Below are 20,562 nucleotides of genomic sequence, written 5' to 3' on the forward strand. Positions count from 1 at the left end.
TAGGTTAATTCCTGGGATGTCTGGACTGTCTTACGCGGAGAGGTTAGAGAGACTGGGCTTGTACACGCTGGAATTAAGGAGATTGAGGGGGGATCTGATTGAGACAAATAAGATTATTAAGGGATTGGACAAGATAGAGGCAGGAAATATGTTCCAGATGCTGGGAGAGTCCAGTACCAGAGGGCATGGTTTAAGAATAAGGGGTAGGTCATTTAGGACAGAGTTGAGGAGGAACTTCTTCTCCCAGAGAGTTGTGGAGGTGTGGAACGCGCTGCCTCAGAAGGCAGTGGAGGCCAATTCTCTGGATGCTTTCAAGAAAGCTCTAGATAGGTATCTTATGGATAGGGGAATCAAGGGTTATGGGGACAAGGCAGGAACCAGGTATTGATGGTGGATGATCAGCCATGATCTCAGAATGGCGGTGCAGGCTCGAAGGGCCGAATGGTCTACTTCTGCACCTATTGTCTATTGTCTATTGTCTAATCCCAACAGTGAGATAGTCCAGGAGCCAAGGCAAATGAATCAGAGGCCTAAATTCAAATTTCAAAATGGCAGCTGGAACATCTAAATTTAATTGCAATGGATTCTGGTTAATTGGGCCATCAGTTAATTGGGGCAGCTGCTTATTTGGGACAACTTTTAAAGAATGAAAACTAATCGAGAAAATAGCCGGGATTTCCTTTGTTTATTTGAGACACACCATGCCGTTTAATTGGATTAGGAAATTGTTGCTGAACGGTTTTGAATTAGCATCCATCTTGTGCACTTGTGTGGATGTTACACACTATTTAGAGCAAACAGTTTTTAGATAGCATCACTTGTGAGTGATGGCGTATAAAAAGCAGTGTTTTTTGCCTCTGATAGCGAGAAATAAGCAATAAGACAATTCTGAACTGTTTTGCTTATTGCATATGCAAGCATTCAGGCGAGAAACATCCAGGAATGAAAGTTAAATGATTTCACGTCTTCAGTAAATTAGGAACTACAAAGAATTTGAAGGAACACTCAATCATATTGAATGTTACAATGAAAGCTAAGGTTTGGAGGATGCAGCAGTTTCTCACTAGCATCAGTCACATACACTTCTGTGGCTGTTAGACACTTAGAACAAATTGCTTTTAAATAACATCAGTTGTGTATGCTTGTATTATGTAATTAATTTGAGCCAACCAATGCTGACATTGCTTCATGCAAGAAGGCAATGAAGGCAGTCCATTATCTTCACGACATGTCTGCCCTGATTTTGTTCATTTACATTCAATAAACAGAGCATAAGAACACAAGAAACAGGAGCAGGATTAGGCTAACTGACCCGTTGAGCCTGCTCCGTCATTCGATAAGATCATGGCTGATCTGGCCATGGAAAAAGTACTCGGCAGCATACACTGTATGAATTCCTCTGTCAATAAATATTAGGAGCTAATACACTTTTATAGTACTAATTTGTTCTGTATTTCATTTAAGTACATAATTTGTTGGTCAGTTAGTCAGTACTTTCTCTTTTTAAACTATTTCCTGAAAGCAAGTATCATCGGGCTCAAAGACAGCTTCTGTCTTGTTTTCACACTCTTGACTTCACAAACTACCTTGTTATGATCTTGCACTTCATTGTCTTCTAAGCAACTGTACCATTTAAATCTGCATTCTGTTAGTGTACTACCCAATGCAATGTTACAATGAATTGGTTGTGAACAATATGCACGACTAGTTTTTCATTGTACCTCGGTACATGTGACAAAATAAACCAATTTATCAGCCTCTGCGTCCAACACATCATCCGCTACACTTTTATAAACTTACCGAGATCCACAGTTATCTTGACCAAACCTCTTTCCACCTTATTGCCTGTAAAAATGCTGTTCCCTTTTCTCAATTCCTTTGCCGCCACTGCATAAGTTCCCAGGGCACAGCTTTCTGTTCCAGGGCATCAGAGATGTCCTCCTCCTTCAACAAACAGGGTTTCCCTTCCTCCAACATTGATGCTGCCCTCACCTATATCTCCTCCATCTTCCAAACATCACCCCATCTTCCCTTCACCTTAATGGTGAATGAGTTCCTCTTGGCCTTACCTAACACCCCATGAGCTTCCACATCCAACATCTTATCCACCACAACTTCCACCATCTCCAAACAGATCCTACCACTAAACACACCTTTACCTCCCCCCACTGCTTTTGACAGGGATTGTTCCCTCCATGCTTCCTTTGTCCATTCATCCCTCCCCACTAACCTCCGTCCCCGCACTTCTTCCTGCAAGGGGCCAAAGTGCAACACCTGTCTATACACCTCCTCCCTCAGCTCCACTCAGTGCCCCAAACACTCCTTCCAGGGAGGCAACTCTTTACCTGTGAATCAGCTGAGGTTGTCTATTGTGTCCAGTGCTCCCAATGCGGCCTCCTCTTCATTGGTGAGACCCATTGTAAATTGGAAGACTGCTTCGTCGAGCACCTCAACTCCATCCGCCAAAAGCAGAACTTACTGGAGCCAAACATTTTAATTCTGATTCCCAGTTCCATTCCAACATGTCAGTCCATGGCCTCCTCTTGTGGAGGAGCAACACCTTATATTCTGTCTGGGTAATCTCCCAGCTGATGACATGAATATCAATTTCCCCTTCCCCTCTTCTACTATTGCCCACTCTGACTTTACCTCTTCCGACCTGCCTATCACTTCACCCTGTGTCCCCTCCTCCTTCCATTTCTCCTAAGGTCCACTCTCCTATCATATCAGATTCCTTCTTCCCCAACCCTTTTCATTAGTGGTCTTTAGTGAAGGAAGGCTTTTGTCAGGTTGGCTTTTTGACTCCACACCTGTGGCAATGAAATTGACCTTAAACTGTTTCTGCAATATTTCATAGCAAAACATTGCCCTGGAATTTTGTTAGCAGTGAAGCAACAGTGCTTGCTAGTAGCCTCAAAGAAGCAAACTTTATTTTTTCTGACACCATTTGATCAAAGGGTCAATGCCCACCACTGGTGCTCATAAGTAAGTTCAAAATTCAAAGTAAGTTTATTATCAAAGTACATAAACATCACCATATACACCCCTGAGATTCATTTTCTGCAGGCATGCTTAATTAACCAATAAAAGAATAATAACCATAATACATTTAATGAAAGGCTGCACCAACATGGGTGTTCAACCAGTGTATGAAAGATAACAAACTCTGCAAATACAAGTCACACATACAGACCTCTATAGGTGTTTGTTAACGTTTTAGATGTCATGCCGTATCTTCGCAAACTCCTCAGGAAACAGAGGCGCTGCCATGCTTTCTTTGTAATAACATTCACATGCTGAGCCCAAGCCTAGTCCACTGAGGAATTTAAAGTTGCTGACCCTCTCCACCTCTGATCCTCTGATGAGGACTGGATGATGGATCTCTGGTTCCTCCTCCTGAAGCAAATAATCAGCTTCTTGGTCTTGCTGACATTGAGTAAGAGATTGTCATTGTGGCGCCACACAGCCAGATTTTCAATCTCCCTCCTATATGCTGATTTGTCACCACTTTTTATGCAGCCTACAACAGTGGTGTCGTCAGCAAACTTGAATTTGACTTGTATGTGCACCTGCACTGATGGAGATTGTGAAAGAGAAGTTTTTGCCAATCTGAACAGACGGGTCTGCAAGTGAGGAAATTGAGGATCCAATTGCTCAAGGAGATATTGAGGCCAAGGTCTTGAAACTTATTGATTAATTATCAGGGGATGATGGTATTGAATGCTGAGCAGTAGTCGATAATGAGCATCCTGATGTATGCACCTTTGTTGACTAGGTGTTCCAGGATTGAGTGAAGAGCCAATGAGCTGGCATCTGCTGGGAACCTGTTGTTCCGGTAGGGATATTGCAGTGGGGCCAAGTCACTTCTCAGGCAGGAGCTGATATGTTTCGTCACCAACCTCTCAAAACCCTTCAGCACAGTGGATGTTAGTGCTACTGGACAATAATCACTGAGGCAGGTTACACGTTCTTCTTGGGCACCGACACAAGTGAAGTCCACTTGAAGCGGGATGGTATCTCAGAATGCCAAAGAGAGAGATTAAAGATCTCAGCGAACGCTCCAGCCAGTTGATCAGCATGGCTCTTTAGTACTTGGCCAGGTACCCCACCCGGGCCAAATACTTTCTGAGGGTTCACCCTCATGAAGGCTGCTTGCTCATTGGCCTCAGACTGAAAATCACAGGCTCATCGGGAGTTGGGGGAGTTCATGATGGTTCCTCCATGTTTTGGTGATCAAATCTGATTAGGATTTCTATAGTATCTTTCTATAGTATCCACGGTTTTGTCAAGGGCCTTACAAGCCTGATTAAATTCTTTGGGGATGTAACAAAATACATTGATGAAGGTAGGGCAGTTGATGTAGTACATATAGATTTCAGTGAGGTATTTAATAAAGTTCCCCATGCCAGGCTCATTCAGAAAGTTAAGAGGTGGGATCCAAGGAGACCTTGCTTTCTGGATCCAGAATTGGCTTGCCCACAGAAAGCAAAGGGTGGTTGTAGATGGTTTATATTCGGCATGGAGGTTGATGACCAGTGGTGTACCTCAGGGGTCTGTTCTGGGACCCCTACTCTTCATGATTTTTATAAATGATCTGATGAGGAAGTGGAGGAATGGGTTAGTAAGTTTGCTGATGACACAAAGATTGGGGGTGTTGTGGATAGTCTGGAGGACTATCAGAGGTTACAGCGGGACATCAGTAGGATGCAGAACTGGGCTCAGAAGTGGCAGACAGAGTTCAACCCTGATAAGTGTGAAGTGGTTCATTTTGGTAGGTCAAACTTGAAAACAGAATATAGTATAAATGGTAAGACTCTTGGCAGTGTGGAGGAACAGAGAGATCTTGGAGTCTGTGTCCATAAGACACTCAAAGCTGTTGCGCAGGTTGACAGTGTTGTTAAGAAGATGTATGGTGTGTTGGCCTTCATCAACCATGGGATTGAGTTCAAGAGCTGTGAGGTAATGTTACAGCTATGTAAGACCTTGGTCAGACCCCACTTGGAGTATTGTGTTCAGCTCTGGTCACCTCACTACAGGAAGGATGTGGATACTATAGAAAGAGTGCAGAGGAGATTTACAAGGATGTTGCCTGGATTGGAGAGCATGTCTTATGAGAATAGGTTGAGTGAACTTGGCATTTTCTCCTTGGAGCGACAGAGGGTGAGAGGTGACCTGATAGAGGTGTATAAGAGGCATTGATCGTGTGGATAGCCAGAGGCTTTTTCTCAGGGCTGAAATGGCTAACATGAGGGGGTATAGTTTTAAAGTGCTTGAAAGTAGGTACAGAAGGGATGTCAGGTGTAAGTTTTTCACACAGAGAGTGGTGGGTGCATGGAATGCATTGTTGGTGACGGTGGTGGAGGTGGATACAATAGGGTTTTTAAAGAGACTCTTAGATAGGTGCATGGAACTTAGAAAAATAAAGAGCTTTGTGGGAGGGTAATTCTAGGTAGTTTCTAGAGTGGGTTACATGGTTGTCACATTGTGGGCCAAATGGCCTGTATTGTGTAGATTTCTATGTTTCTATGTCTATGTTCTAAAGTGAGCATAGAAGGCATTGAGCTCACCTGGAAGTGAAACCCCCTTGTCCATTTCACTTCATCTTAGTTTATAAGAGGTAATAGCATTCAAGCCCTGCCACAGTTGTGTTGTTCTTGCAACATTGTCCACACTTGGTGTTTGGCTGCACAGCTATCCCCAGCCCATGGCTTTCTCTGTGATGACAAGCTTAATGGTGGGTAGTGGCCTTTGAGCTTGCGTATCCAAACAAGGAGAGAGGGAGACAGCAGCTTTCATAATCACACTTTACAGGTAGTAATGAGAAAAAACACAGGATCTAACCAGTCTGTCAAGCCATGGGGAAGGTACTGTCAATTACAGCACCATGCTAGCCAGAATGTCTTGGGACCCACACTTCAAGTGCTGAGTGACTGCAATGGGCACCCCATTCTGCTCAATATGAGCCCTCATTGGCAATATTTTCACACTGAGCCAGGGATTATTCATTGCTAGATTCTCACTAGGCCCCCAGCACAGCGGTGAGATAGGGAGTGGAGGGTAGGGATTCACTCCAGGTACCCAGCACAGCAGTGCATTCAGTAGCACACCTCTATCTATATATGCTATCACTGATTCCATCCTGGGAATACATTTTGAGGACTAAGCAAGATATAATTGTTCACAGTTATATTGTTGCTGAACTGTGCTAATGGAATTGTTCCCTTTTGGTGTTCTGTACTGATTCAGCATTATTCTGAACACTTCTTTGAATACTTTCCACTTAGTTCACATAGAAATTTCTGGAACAGATGCAGTATTTTTGGCCCTTTAGTTTAGCTCCATTGATAAAAGACCAAATTACAGTTGTAATGGAAATCAGATAGGAAAATCACTAAATTTATTGTGGACTTATTTTTGGTTTTCAAAGTTGCATATAAATTGAAAACCGTATCTCACAACTCCAGATCTAGTACAGTACAACCTGCATAAATTTTTCCTGAATACATTTAGAAATTTGCTGCATTTGCAACATACACTGTTGTATTTCTTTGGATATCTTTCTGACCTCTCTGCTACCAACTGCATCAGAGATCAGAGGATATACAATAATAATCCCCAGTTTTGCTTGCTGTGGTGTTCTTTTTTGAAATTAGTAATTTTTTCCACTATCAGGTTTTCTTTATTAAATGCTATCTTTCTATTATTAGAATTGAGTATTTTTATATGGCTACTTCCTCCCTTTTTCCAATGCTTTCCCTATTACACTTCCTGCTTTTACAGAATTTCCCAAAGTGCAGAGTATTACTGAGGATTAGATTAGATTAGATTAGGTTCAACTTTATTGTCATTGTGCCGAGTACAGATACAAAGCCAATGAAATACAGTTAGCATCTGACCAGAAATGTAAAGAATAGTGTTATTTACAAAATAACTGAATAAAAAGTAAGTGCGACAGCACACAAATATAAAAGTACTGAGACAGTACAATATGGGTGCAATACTGCTTAGCGCTGTGATGAGAGGTTCAGCAGGGTCACAGCCTCAGGGAAGAAGCTCTTCCTGTGCCTGTTGATGTGGGAGTGGAGGCTCCTGTATCGCCTACTGGATGGGAGGAGAGTGAAAAGTCCATGGTTAGAGTGAGATGCATCCTTGATAATGCTTTTCGCCCTGCCCAGGCAGCGTTTATGGTAGATGTTCTCAATGGTGGGCAATTGGGTGCCAATGGTGGGCAATTGGGTGCAGTTTTCACCACACGCTGGAGTGCTTTGCGGTCCGATACAGGACAATTGCCATACCACACTGAGATGCAGTTGGTGAGTATGCTCTCAATAGTACAGCGGTAAAAGTCCGTCAGTATCCTGGGACAGAGGTGAGCTTTCTTGATGCTCCGCAGGAAATAAACGCGCTATTGCGCCTTTTTGATCAGGATGGAGGAGTTCAGGGACCAGGTGAGATCCTCGGAAATGTGGACTCCAAGGAATTTGAGGCTTGATACATGCTCCACTAAAGCTCTATTAATGTAGATGGGGACGTGAGTGTGGCTCCTAGCATGCCTGAAGTCCACAATGACCTCCTTGGTCTTCTGGGTGTTAAGGGCCAGGTTGTTGTCGGCACACCACGTGGCCAGGTGCTGGACCTCGTCCCTGTAGGCCGTCTCATCATCCCCTCTAATCAGGCCAACCACCGTGGTGTCGTCTGCGAACTTGATTATGGAGTTAGAATCTTGTACAGGGAGACAGTCATAGGTGAAAAGGGAGTACAGAAGAGGGCTCAGCACACAGCCTTGAGGCACGCCGGTGTTCAGGGTGAGAGTGGAGGAGGAGAGGTTGTCTAACTTAACTGATTCGGGTCTGTTAGTCAGAAAGTCCAAGGTCTAATTGCAGAGGGATGAGCTGATACCAAGCTGGCGAAGTTTGGCGATCAGCTTGGAGGGGATCACAGTATTGAATGCCGAACTAAAGTAAATGAACAGCATTCTGACATAAGAGTTGGGGCTGTCCAGGTGGGTCAGGGCAGAGTGAAGTGCCGTGGAGATGGCATCCTCTGTTGACCTGTTGGTGCGATAGGCAAATTGATGGGGGTCCAGGGTTGTGGGCAGACAGGATTTCAGATGTGATAGAACCAGTGTCTCAAAGCACTTTGCAATGATGGGGATGAGTGCAACTGGATAGCATATATAGTCACATAGCAGTTAGTGTTAGGGCCCAGATGGCTGTTGGTTAAAAGCAATGGTTGGTACTAATAATCAAATTTACTACTAATGACATTTTAAAAATGTTGCTAATATACTAAAATGTTCCATAGATTTACACAGAAATGTTGTCAAACAACATTTGACACCGAACCACATAAGGAGATATTAATACAAATGATCGAACTGCATAAGGCAGATGACCAAATGCTTGTCCAAGTTGTAGGCATTAAAGGAAAAGAGAGATGGAAAAGTTAGGAATGATATTCCAGAGCCAGGTGAACATAGCATTAATCCTAATAATTATGATGCTATAAAGGCCAGAGAGAAAGAGATGGAGAGAGAGAGATGTAGGGGAGGAGAGATTACAGAGCTGGGGAAAGCTGAGCCCATGGATGAACTTGAAACTGATGACACACATTTTAAGATTAACCTGTTGCCAAACCAGGGCACAGACTGATCTTTGGGATTTTCTGGAATTTATTCTAGTGTTACATTCCTCTCAGATGGAAGTAATACATTTGATGGCTGTTGTTACTATTTTGTTATTCTTAACATTGATCATAAGCACAAGAGCAGGAAATGTGTGAAAGAAGCTATTTCAATAAAGCTACAGCATTTTGGAAAATATCCAAAATACGTTAGGGAAGTACCTTATGTGGCAAGAACAATTAGAATCATAAAGTTTGTTCCTTTCTGTACTTTCAATATCCATATAAATGTAAACAACAGGAATTCTGCAGATGCTGGAAATTCAAGCAACACACATCAAAATTGCTGGTGAACACAGCAGGCCAGGCAGCATCTCTAGGAAGAGGTGCAGTCAACGTTTCAGGCCGAGACCCTTCGTCAGGACTAACTGAAGGAAGAGTAAGGGATTTGAAAGTTGGAGGGGGAGGGGGAGATCCAAAATGATAGGAGAAGACAGGAGGGGGAGGGGGAGATCCAAAATGATAGGAGAAGACAGGAGGGGGAGAGATGGAGCCAAGAGCTGGATGGGTGATTGGCAAAAGGGGATACGACAGGATCATGGGACAGGAGGTCCGGGAAGAAAGACAAGGGGGGGGGACCCAGAGGATGGGCAAGAGGTATATTCAGAGGGACAGAGGGAGAAAAAGGAGAGTGAGAGAAAGAATGTGTGCATAAAAATAAGTAACAGATGGGGTACGAGGGGGAGGTGGGGCCTAGCGGAAGTTAGAGAAGTCGATGTTCATGCCTTCAGGTTGGAGGCTACCCAGACGGAATATAAGGTGTTGTTCCTCCAACCTGAATGTGGTTTCATCTTTACAGTAGAGGAGGCCGTGGATAGACATGTCAGAATGGGAATGGGATGTGGAATTAAAATGTGTGGCCACTGGGAGATCCTGCTTTCTCTGGCGGACAGAGCGTAGATGTTCAGCAAAGCGGTCTCCCAGTCTGCGCCGGGTCTCGCCAATATATAAAAGGCCACATCGGGAGCACCGGACGGAGTATATCACCCCAGTCGACTCACAGGTGAAGTGTTGCCTCACCTGGAAGGACTGTTTGGGGCCCTGAATGGTGGTAAGGGAGGAAGTGTAAGGGCATGTGTAGCACTTGTTCCGCTTACACGGATAAGTGCCAGGAGGGAGATCAGTGGGGAGGGATGGGAGGGACGAATGGACAAGGGAGTTGTGTAGGGAGCGATCCCTGCGGAATGCAGAGAGAGGGGGGTAGGGAAAGATGTGCTTAGTGGTGGGATCCCGTTGGAGGTGGCGGAAGTTACGGAGAATAATATGTTGGACCCGGAGGCTGGTGGGGTGGTAGGTGAGGACCAGGGGAACCCTATTCCTAGTGGGGTGAAACGTCGACTGCACCTCTTCCTAGAGATGCTGCCTGGCCTGCTGCGTTCACCAGCAACTTTGATGTGTGTTCCATATAAATGTGTCTTGTCCCAATGTATAAAACCATGAATCTTAAATTCACTAATACCATCAAAGGAAATGTATGGAATACTGAGATGATGCAGTGGTATATAAACTAGGCAAAGATCACAATAATATTAATGTTATATGTACATAGAAGATAAAAGCTAAATAGTTTGACATGATATTACCAAAACCAGGGCTAAACATTTTGATATTCAGCTATGGGTTCTGGACTCTACATTAGTTAAATGCTAAGTATCATTTCCTCATATAAAACCATATAACAATTAGAGCACAGAAACAGGCCATCTCGGCCCTTCTAGTCCATGCTGAGCTCTTACTCTCACCTAGTCCCACCGACCTGCACTCAGCCCATAACCCTCCATTCCTTTCCTGTCCATATAGCTGTCCAATTTAACTTTGAACGACAACATCGAACCTAATTTTAAAAATATAACTTTGCAAGTGTGAGATTTTGCATGTAGAATTTTAATTTCTGGCTCAGAAAAAGCAGTTCTAAGCTAGCTATAGTATTACTCGCAGGAAGTGATTTTGTTCCTCCTCATGCAGTTACCAAATAATTTTGAAAAAGAAGCAGTGTTGGCAACTTACTTCCTGGCAGAGGTCCCATTGGGCATAAAATCAAAACATAACCTAAGCCCAATCAGAACATGTGACGCAAGCTCAAAGATTTGATACTCTATCTGAAGTTGATCCACAAAGTGAGACACTATTGGTCTCAGGTTGGGTGGCTAAGTATACTACTTAGAACCAAAAACGATATCTCCATGAAAAGCAGTTTCCCATGTATTCCCCTGCTGTTCAACAATCCTTTGTCTGACTGGTGAACAGTGCATCAGTGCATCAGTGCATCAGGCACAGTTAAAGACAATCCCTTGTCTGACAGATGACCGGTGTATGACTGGTAATTCCTGAACCACTACTCTTTAAATCCAATCCAAAGCATTTAACCCCTGAAGAAAATTCATCATCCCACACAATTTGGGAAAATACCTGACCAAAGTCAGAAAGGGGTTACTTTAACTAAAACCAGTAATTGCACATTTTCCTATCTTTAATACATTAACTGCCTTCCAGTAATACTACCACTTCTTTAATGAATTTACTGACTGGATGACTGGGAACAACTGAAGAGCTTTGACAACATAATACATGCGCACTTATGGTGCTGAGGATATGTTTGTTTATGTACTGAATGATTTACTATAGATAACTCAATCAGACTGTCGGAGGCTACAGTGACACCTACTACACAGAAATGTTTTCTTGTTGTTCACCTGGCAAACATAAAAGATCCAGAGCACTATATGAAGAGGAGGATGTTTATCATATATCCAACATTATTAAATCTGATAACTTGGTCATTTCTCCATTAGTGGGAAATTATTATATTGCAATGTTACAACAGGGATTGATTTTGCTTGAATTTGTCTCTAAAGCCCCATAAGTACCATTTTCTCTGAAAATCATAACAGAGATACAAAATTGTGAGATGAAGAATAAAAAGAAATCTAAAGCACAATATAATCAAAAATGTACATATCATTATCAAGGAACACAGCAAAACTGTAGTTGAGTCTAAGGTGAAATTCTGCAAACTTTTAGAGTGTACTTATTCAATAGGTTTCCAAAAGTGCATTTAATGTCTGAGAAATGTATACAATATGCATCCTGAAATTCTTTTTCTTCACAAACATCCACAGAAACAGAGAAGTGCCCCAAGGAATGAATGACAGTTAAAACATTGGAACCCCCAGCTTCCCTCTCCCCTGCACAAGCAGCAGCAAGGCAACAGCCACCCCCCTCCCCACCGCCCACCAGCAAAAAGCATCAGCACCCTTCACCGAGCACTCAAGCATGCAGCAAGTATCAATAAAGACACAGACTTGCAGTACTCCAAAAACTACTCGTTCATCCGGTAATTCGACATACCACAAGCTCTGCCTCTCCCTAACAAAAGAAAAAGAGGTATCCCCGTTTCACAGCGCGAGATAACAAACAACTCGCTGAATTACAATAATAAAAGTCTGTTGCTTTGCTTTTTCTGAGCTCTGCGCCCAGAGAGTCAGCATGAGAAGGACGCAGCTCTCCAGACACACAACCCCTGGCAGCTAGCCCGCTGCTCACGATGGTCTGTGTTCATCTGCGATGTTTCAGTCAGGAGCACCTGCCTGAATTCAGCATGTCTCCAGAGCCACGAAAATCCGTAACCCTGAAGGTGTGCTTACCTTCCAGGCTGCGTGCTTGGGATATCAAAAAGTGGCCGGTCGTGAGGCCCTGAGAGCAGGTCCCAGTCCCACAAAGAACCAAAGTCAGAGTGTAACTCCAGTTCAGGGTCTGCAAAAGAACCTTGAAAAGGTGAAACAGAGATATCAAGGATAGAAATAGAGCTGTTTCCGAAGACAGAAACATAGAAAACCTACAGCATAATACAGGCACTTTGGCCCACCATGCTGTGCTGAACATGTACTTACTTTAGAAATTACCTAGGGTTACCCATAGCCCTCTATCTTTCTAAGCTCCATGTACCTATCCAGGAGTCTCTTAAAAGACATAATTGTATCTGCCTCCACTGCCATTGCCGGCAGCCCAGTCTACGCACTCACCCCTGACATCTCCTCTGTTCCAAGCACCTTAAAACTGTGCCCTCTCGTGTTAGCCATTTCAGCCCTGGGAAAAAAGCTCTGACTATCCACATGATCAATGGCTCTCATCATCTTATACACCTCTATCAGGTCACCTCTCATCCTCTGTCGCTCCAAGGAGAAAAGGCCAAGTTCACTCGACCTATTCTCATAAGGCATGCTCCCCAATCCAGGCAACATCCTTGTAAATCTCCTCTGCACCCTTTCTATAGTTTCCACATCCTTCCTGTAGTGAGCTGACCAGAACTGAGCTCAGTACTCCAAGTGGGGCCTGACCAGGGTCCTATATAGCTGCAACATTACCTCTCGGCTCTTGCAAGCAAAGGAGTCGCCGTTTAGCACCATCTTGACTTCGCTCTGCCTCCTTAGTTTTCTCTTGCACATCACCTCAGTCAGGTGAGGCAGACGGAGTCTATTTGACAACAAGATTGTTGTACTATCTGTGCACTCATTTCTGGGTTGCAGCGAGGTTGCCCTCTCTCAGGTTCATATCACATGGGGCCAACCGAAGGTGATAACTGAACAAATTCAACAGAAGCAGAATCAAGATTAGGTTTGCTATCACTGGCATATGTCATGAAATTTGTTATTCTGTGGCAGCAGCATATGGCAATACATAATAATAAAAACTATAAATTACTATAAGTATATATAAATAAATAAGTAGTGCAAAAAGAGAGGAAAAATAGGGAAGTAGTGTTCCTGTGTTCATTGTCTATTCAGAAATCTGATGGCATCGGGAAGAAGCTGTTCCTGAAGCATTGACTGTGTATCTTCAGGCTCCCCCGTGATGGTAACAATGAGAAGAAGGCATGTTTTGGGTGATGGGGGTCCTTTATGATGGATGCCCACCTTTTGAAGGTGTTCTCAATGCTCGGGGGGGGGGGGGTGCTAGTACTCATGATGAAGCTGTATGAGTTTACAACTTTCTGCAGCTGTATACTTCCGATCCTGTGTGGTGGCCCCTCCATACCAAACAGTGATGCAAACAGTTAGGATGCTCTCATGGTACATCTGTAGAAATTTGTGAATGTCTTTGGTGACATACCAATGTGCACCTCAAACTCCTAATGAAATATAGCTGCTGCTGTGCCTTCATTGTAATTGCATTAATATGCTGGGCCCAGGATAGACCCTCAGAGATGTTGACACACGGGTACTAGAAACTGCTTACCCTTTCCACCTCTGATCCCTTGATGAGGATTGGTATGCGTTCCCTCAACTTCCCCTTCCTGAAGTCCACAATCAATTCTTTGGCTTACTGACATTGAGTGCAAGGTTGTTGCTGTGGCACCACTCAACCAGCTGATCCATCTTGCTGCTGTGCGCCTCCTCATCACCATCTGAAATCCTGCCAACAATAGTTATGTTGTTGGCAAATTTATATGTAGATAGCATTTGAGCTGTGCCTGGCCTCACAGTTCTGGGTGTAGAGAGAGAGGGTAGAGCAGTGGGCTAAGCAAGCATCTTTGAGTTGCACCAGTGTTGAATGTCAGTGAGGAGGAGATGTTATTTCTGATCTGCACTGGCAGTGGTCTCCTGGTGAGGAAATCAGTTGCAGAGGGAGGTATAAAGGCCCAGGTTTTGGAGCTTCTTGATTGGAACTGAGGGTATGATGGTGTTAAATGCTAAGTTGTAATCAATAAACAGCAGCCTAACATAGGTATTACAATTGTCCTGGTGACCCAAGGCCGAGTGAAGAGCCGGTGAGATTGCATCCGCTGTAGACCCATTGTGATAATAGGCAAATTGCAGCGGGTCTGGGTTCTTTCTCAAGCAGGAATTGATTCCAGCCATGGCCACCCTCTCAAAGCACTTAATCACAGTAGATGTAAGTACCACTGTGTGGTAGTTGTTGTGGAAGCTCACCTTGTTCTTCTTGAGCACTTGTATGATTGTAGCCCTTTTGAAGCAGGTGAGAATCTCTGACTGCAACAGTGAGAGACTGAAGATGTCTTTGAACGCACCCGCAAGAGATTGGTCCATAGTCATTGGTACCAAGGACGGTGCCAATGCTGTCACCTGTGGTCTATTTCTTGACTAGTGATTTAATTTAGTAGGTGCCAGTGTCTGAATTGGGGTTATTGTCTTGTTTGGCTCTTTGGTGATACATAATAGGTTATGAAAATATTATGCTCAACATTTTCTTGGGATTCTATTCATATCCCCCACACCATTCATATCTTGCTGGAGGATTGCATCTTTCAATCCCGGCATTTATAGCATTCAGGAAGATCAGCCCATCATCATTTGTTGCACACCAGGGTTTTTTCAGTGTTGGGCTACAACTCCTTGGCTGCATCCACAGCTTTCAAGATTGGAGCGTATGCAATAATGACCATCACATGATGTTTCACTGCAAGAGTGAACCAAATAGTCATGGGATATTCAAGTATTCCATGCGGTGAGCTGCTGAAACTTCAGACAAGCACTCTTTTAGGAATAGTGCTCATCTCATGAAGATTCCTCTTCTTGTTTGCCCTTCCAGAGGAAGGTGTATGCATTGCCTGTCAAATGGGCTATCTCACCCATTTTATCTCACCTGGACAGTGATGACACTGTCATAGAGTTGTACAGAACAGACCCAGGCCCTTTGGTTAGCACATCAATGATAACCATTTTGCCCATCTGCTGTAATCCCATGTGCCTGAATTAGGACATCATCCTCCTATAACTTGCATATTTAAGTGCCTGTCCAAATGCCTCTTAAATGTAATAATTGTATCAAGTTCCACCAGGATCACCTTAAAACCTCTAACTCATTTACTCAAAGCTATGTTCTTATGCTTTTGATACCCCTTTATAGGAAAACCTCCAATTTTCAAGGCTTTGTAAACAGAACATTGTTCAGGTGTGTTGCGAAGGAACTATCCTTGTGGGTCCAGGCATTCCATGTCCCAAACGTCATTTATTTTTTTTAAATCAACGTGAGTACTGGCTGCACATCAGCCTCCACGAGGACTTGAGCAATGGGGGCCAGGCATTATAGACCAGGCTCTGCTGCATAGACATTATTGTGTGAGATGCCTGTCAACTGGTATTAACTCATATGTCAGTTCAGTCACAGGTGCTATTGCTTTACACATCAAATGCACCCCCATCCACTCTTCCTCCTTTTGACCCCCAGTACTCTGCAATCTTGAGTCTTTTTCCAGTGTCCTCTGTATCCCTCCCATACTCCCTTGGACATCTTCCTTCTTTTTACATTCTGCTGCTTCCTGCACCTGCTCACTTGCCCCCACAGATAGATTTCATTCTCTCCTTTCTTTCCCCTGGCATAGTTCTCACCCGAGTTGCAAACTTCTCTTGCCCACTCCAAACCATCCTTCGACTTCCCTGACACGTTGTCTGAGCAGCTGACTGGACCTTGGATTGGAAGGCACAATGCATATTGCTTATATTCTTACATGCCTATTGCTTATGTCATTGTCACCCATAGGCATGGCAGTTCTTCCACTGTAACCACACTCTGCTTGATTGATGCCATTGTTATGTTTTGTATCTCTAAAACGTGAAGCTAAGTGAAAGCAAAAGATGGGAGCGCGGAGATAACATGTTGTTTCGTTTATAAGCGAGGCGCGCACGTATGACGTGTGGCGTGATTAAATGAATTACTTAAACGAACAAGAATACTTAATCAAACGGTATATTTACAATACTACTTAAATATTAAATACAGAGCAGTCATCATATTGCAAGACCATGCACCGGCGTCATGAGGCGACCCAGCAAGGCGCCGGCTCCCCTCCCCTCCCGCAGTGAGGTTTACGGGGGCGGCCGCGGTGGTGAGGTCCGGATGTGACCGGCCCGCTCCGCCTACGACACTGAACCGAATCATTTTGAGTGGCGACTGAAATCCGGGAGGTTTGGCCCTGACTAAGCGGAATCATTGCGCTGCATGTAAATAAACACGGTGTCGGGGCCCCGACGGAAAATATCCGCGTGTTTCAGTTCCCGACCTAATTGAACCCGGTTCACGGGGTAGGGAGAAATTCCGAAAGTCCAGTAAGTAAGCTTGGTTTCGATTGTTACTGTAAAGTGCTGTGGGACTTGTTCTCGAACATGTCCTGGCTTAATGCGACGAGTAGCTATACTGCCTGTCATTTTGTGGCAGATCTTTAAAGTCAAATCCACAGGCTGACTTTAATTCCACGACTTTTGATCATTATATGTTTATCTTTTGCTCTCGGTAAAAGGAATTCCAACTTTCTCGGCCCTCTTTTCAAAATGGTAAAGCTGAAGGCCTTCAGTCGCGAAGGGCTTGGTTTTAATGTTTTTTAGTTTTATCCCGGGTTCTCGCTTTCCTTTCATCATAGGAAAAGACTTGCATAGAGCCTGTTGAAATGTCTGTAATTTCCAGCCACAATAGTGTAGTAAGGCTTGTTGAAGAAGCAACACACGCAAAATGTTGAAGGAACATCCAGTCAGATGTGTACAGCAATTCATTCCCCCCCCCCACCCCCACAATTAAACCATGGAATAATCTTAATCGTAACACAGTCACACAACCAAACCCAATTAAATTTAAGGCAGCTTTTCTTCTTCAAAAATCTCCTCCTTAAGCTCACCCTCCGCCACCTCCAGTTTAAATTCCATGTGGAATATTTTGGAGGATCAAGAACCAAGAACTCATCTGGCCAGGCAGCATCTATGGACGTTTAGGCTCGAAACGTCGACTGTACATTTTTCCATAGATGCTGCCTGGCTTGTTGAGTCCCTCCATCATTTTATGTGTGTTGCTCAGATTTCCAGCATTTGCAGATATTCTCTTGTTTTAGGCACGATGAAGAAGTTGGCAGATAATTAAACTCATTCAGTTAGTTAACAGAAAGTAAGTTTCAGTGAACAGGAGAACAACAATGGATTAGTGTTTGGTCAGAAAAGTGCCAACTTCCTCTCCTATTTCCTCATCTTCCCAAAAGGCTAACAAAATTCAGCATGTTGGTGGTGACTCTTATAGATGCACCATAGAGAGCATCCTATCTGGATGAATCACAGCTTGGTGAGGCAACATCACTGCCCAAGATCACCAGAAATTGTAGATAGATGTCAATACAACCTGGTACATCATGAAAATCTCTATTAATTCCATCTACATGTCCTGCTGCCTGGAGAAAGCAGGTAACATAGTCAAGGACTCCTCATGTCAGTCACTCTCTTCCCCCTCCTGTTGAAGATTTTTTTAAAAACCTGACAACATGAACCACCAGACAAGCTTCTATCCCACTGTTATCAGTCTTTTGAATGGACCTGTTATCTGCTAAAGGTTGAACTCTTGAGATACCCAATCTACCTAATTATGGCCCTTGTACTTTCTTTGTCTTTCTGCACTGCCTTTTGGTTGCTTCTCTGTTGCTGTAATGCTATGTTGTAATGTTGTTTTTTTATCTCAGTGCATACAGTATGATGAGATATCAATAAAATCCAGGCCAGGGAAGTGTGAGGGGAAGGAATATACAGTAACTATCGGCATATCGAGTGTGTCAAAGAATTTGGGAGTACGCATCCAGAGATTTTAGAAATGGAAGGATAAGTCAGTAAGGTGGTTTTAAGATGTGAGATGTTTTTATTCATTTCCTGAGACGTCCAATATAAGATCAGGTGCACTATGTTGGAACTGAGTTTGAGAGTAGTTAGAGCGCAGGTGATAGAGACAGAAACTCTCATCACATCTAACCAAAACTTGAATGTGTTCTTGAGTGAAGACTAATAGGGCAATGTTGACAGTCATTTCAAGAGGACTAGAATGAGGATATAATGTTGAGGGACTTTATAAAGCACTGGTGAGGCCTTACTTGAGTACTGTGAACAAGTTTGGTTTCCTTATCTTAGAAGGGTTTGCTGAAACTGGAAAGGGTTCAAAGGAGGCTGACAAAAATGATTCCAGGATTAAACAGCTCTTGTCATATGAAGAGTGTCTGATGGCTCTGGGCCAGTGTTCACTAGAATTCAGAACAATGAGGGGTGACCTCATTGAAACTTACCGAATAGTGAGAGTCCTGATAGTGTAGATGTGGAGAGGATGTTTCCTATGGTGGGGGAGTCTAATAGTAGAGGACACAGTCTCAGAATAGAGGGCTGTTCGAGGAATTTCTTTAGCCAGAAAGTGGTGAATCTGTGGAATTCTTTGCCACAGGCGGCTGCGGAGGCCTAGTCTTTATGTACATTTAAGGCAGAGGTTGTTAGATTCTTGATTGGCCAGGGCATGAAGGGAGGAGATTGGGCTGAGGGGGAAATGGGATCAGCTGTGATGAAATGGCTGAGCAGACTCGATGGGTCAAATGGCCTAATTCTGCTCCTATATCTTATGCTCTATGGATTTTCATTGCCAAGGTTTGTGTTGTGCAGCAGAATCAGTTTATTAAAAGATTTTGATCTGGACACCAGATATAGAAAACAGGAGCCTAAGGAGGTCAAAAACAACTTTTGGTGACTTAATTAGCTGCTGGATCTCTCATCAGTTGTTTTCATGTTAGAAAAATCTTGTCCGAATCCAAGCCAGGCTTACTATCAATGGCGCATGTCATGAAATTTGTTATTTTGTGGCAGCAGTACATTGCAATACTTAATAAAAAATACAAATCACAGGAAGACGTGTATGTGTGTGTGTGTGTATATATATATAATATAGACATACACATACACACACACACACACACACACACACACACACACAGAATTAAATTAAGTAGTGCAAAACAGAGCAAAAAAATAGAGGTGGTGTAGGTGGGTTCATTGTCCATTCAGAAATCTGATAGCAGAGGGGGAGTGGATAATTTTCCAGGTTTTTAGGAGCAAATTTCAAGAACAACCATGGTGAATGAAAGAGCTGAGATGCAGTCATGAGTGTTTTGAATCAATTTCAGTTTTTCTTCCGTTTAATTAAATTTATCATATTTTAATTTTATTAGGTATGGAAAGTTGCAAACTTCCCACCAAAAACACACCTGAGAGTCTTAATCGTATCAAAGAAGAATATAAACAGGCATTTAAATTAATAAATAAAGGTCTTGCTGCAGATGAATCAGGTCAAAAAGAAGCCGCAAAGCAGTATTACAGACAAGGAAAAGGGCATTTACACAATGGGTTGCATATTCCAGCAAATAATCCTGAATGCATAGGTGCTGAGTGGGACGTGGCTCGTCAAATGCAAGATAAAATGAGTGCAGCACTAAATAACATATGTACAAGACTGACTATTTTGGAGCTTGATGAAAATCCAGCAGCATCTAATCAGTTAAACCAGGCACCTGGAACTTCAGGGTCAAACTATCCAAAAGCAGAGTCAAGACTATACCCAGTTGTACCAATGCCTTGCGAAGAGAAATCTTCAAATCCACCACCTGTCTTCTGTCAGTCTTCTGCCATGGAGATGAACAGAACTGCAAATGGAAGCTCATCCTGTACAGCCCCTATTCTTTCATCACCAGATACTGTACCTGTATCCAATGAGCTGCCTCCTGTATACACACCTGAGGCTGTAGGCGGGCATATGACACTTTCCTATGGCACCGAATCTGGTGAGGTGGCCGTCGTAGGTGATGGCGTCTTTGGACAAAGTACACAGCCCCATTCTTTGGAACCACTCAGTATGGATGCATGTGAACTTATTTTAATTGAACAAGGCGTACAGATTTTCTATGTAACACCTGATGGACAAGTGAGTGCACCCTCTTATCCTGGATTTCTTCGCATTGTGACATTTTCCGAGAACGGTACTGGTGCAGCACCGGGCAGACCGCCACCTTTTCTGCAGGTAAGAAGTCTTCAGATAATTGAGAAGATATTGTTTGTTAACTCTGTCATCAGAATGCATAAA

At 43.4% G+C, this 20,562-nt stretch overlaps 1 protein-coding gene across 2 annotated transcripts in view; it reads left to right on the top strand.

The window, feature by feature from the left end:
- Positions 1–20,562, top strand: part of sparta (spartin a) — a 96,326-nt gene that overhangs the window by 46,910 nt on the left and 28,854 nt on the right. The window contains exons 1-2 of one of the 2 annotated variants that reach the window (XM_072262893.1): positions 16,514–16,748; positions 19,655–20,499. In XM_072262893.1, coding sequence (XP_072118994.1) covers positions 19,657–20,499 — 843 coding nt within the window. In that variant the 5' untranslated portion in view covers positions 16,514–16,748; positions 19,655–19,656. Of the gene's footprint in view, positions 1–16,513; positions 16,749–19,654; positions 20,500–20,562 lie in introns of those variants that run through there. The other variant, XM_072262894.1, reaches the window with a different exon arrangement.

This window comes from Mobula birostris, chromosome 7, assembly GCF_030028105.1.
Source record: "Mobula birostris isolate sMobBir1 chromosome 7, sMobBir1.hap1, whole genome shotgun sequence".
In the NCBI taxonomy this organism is placed as follows: Eukaryota; Metazoa; Chordata; class Chondrichthyes; order Myliobatiformes; family Myliobatidae; genus Mobula; species Mobula birostris.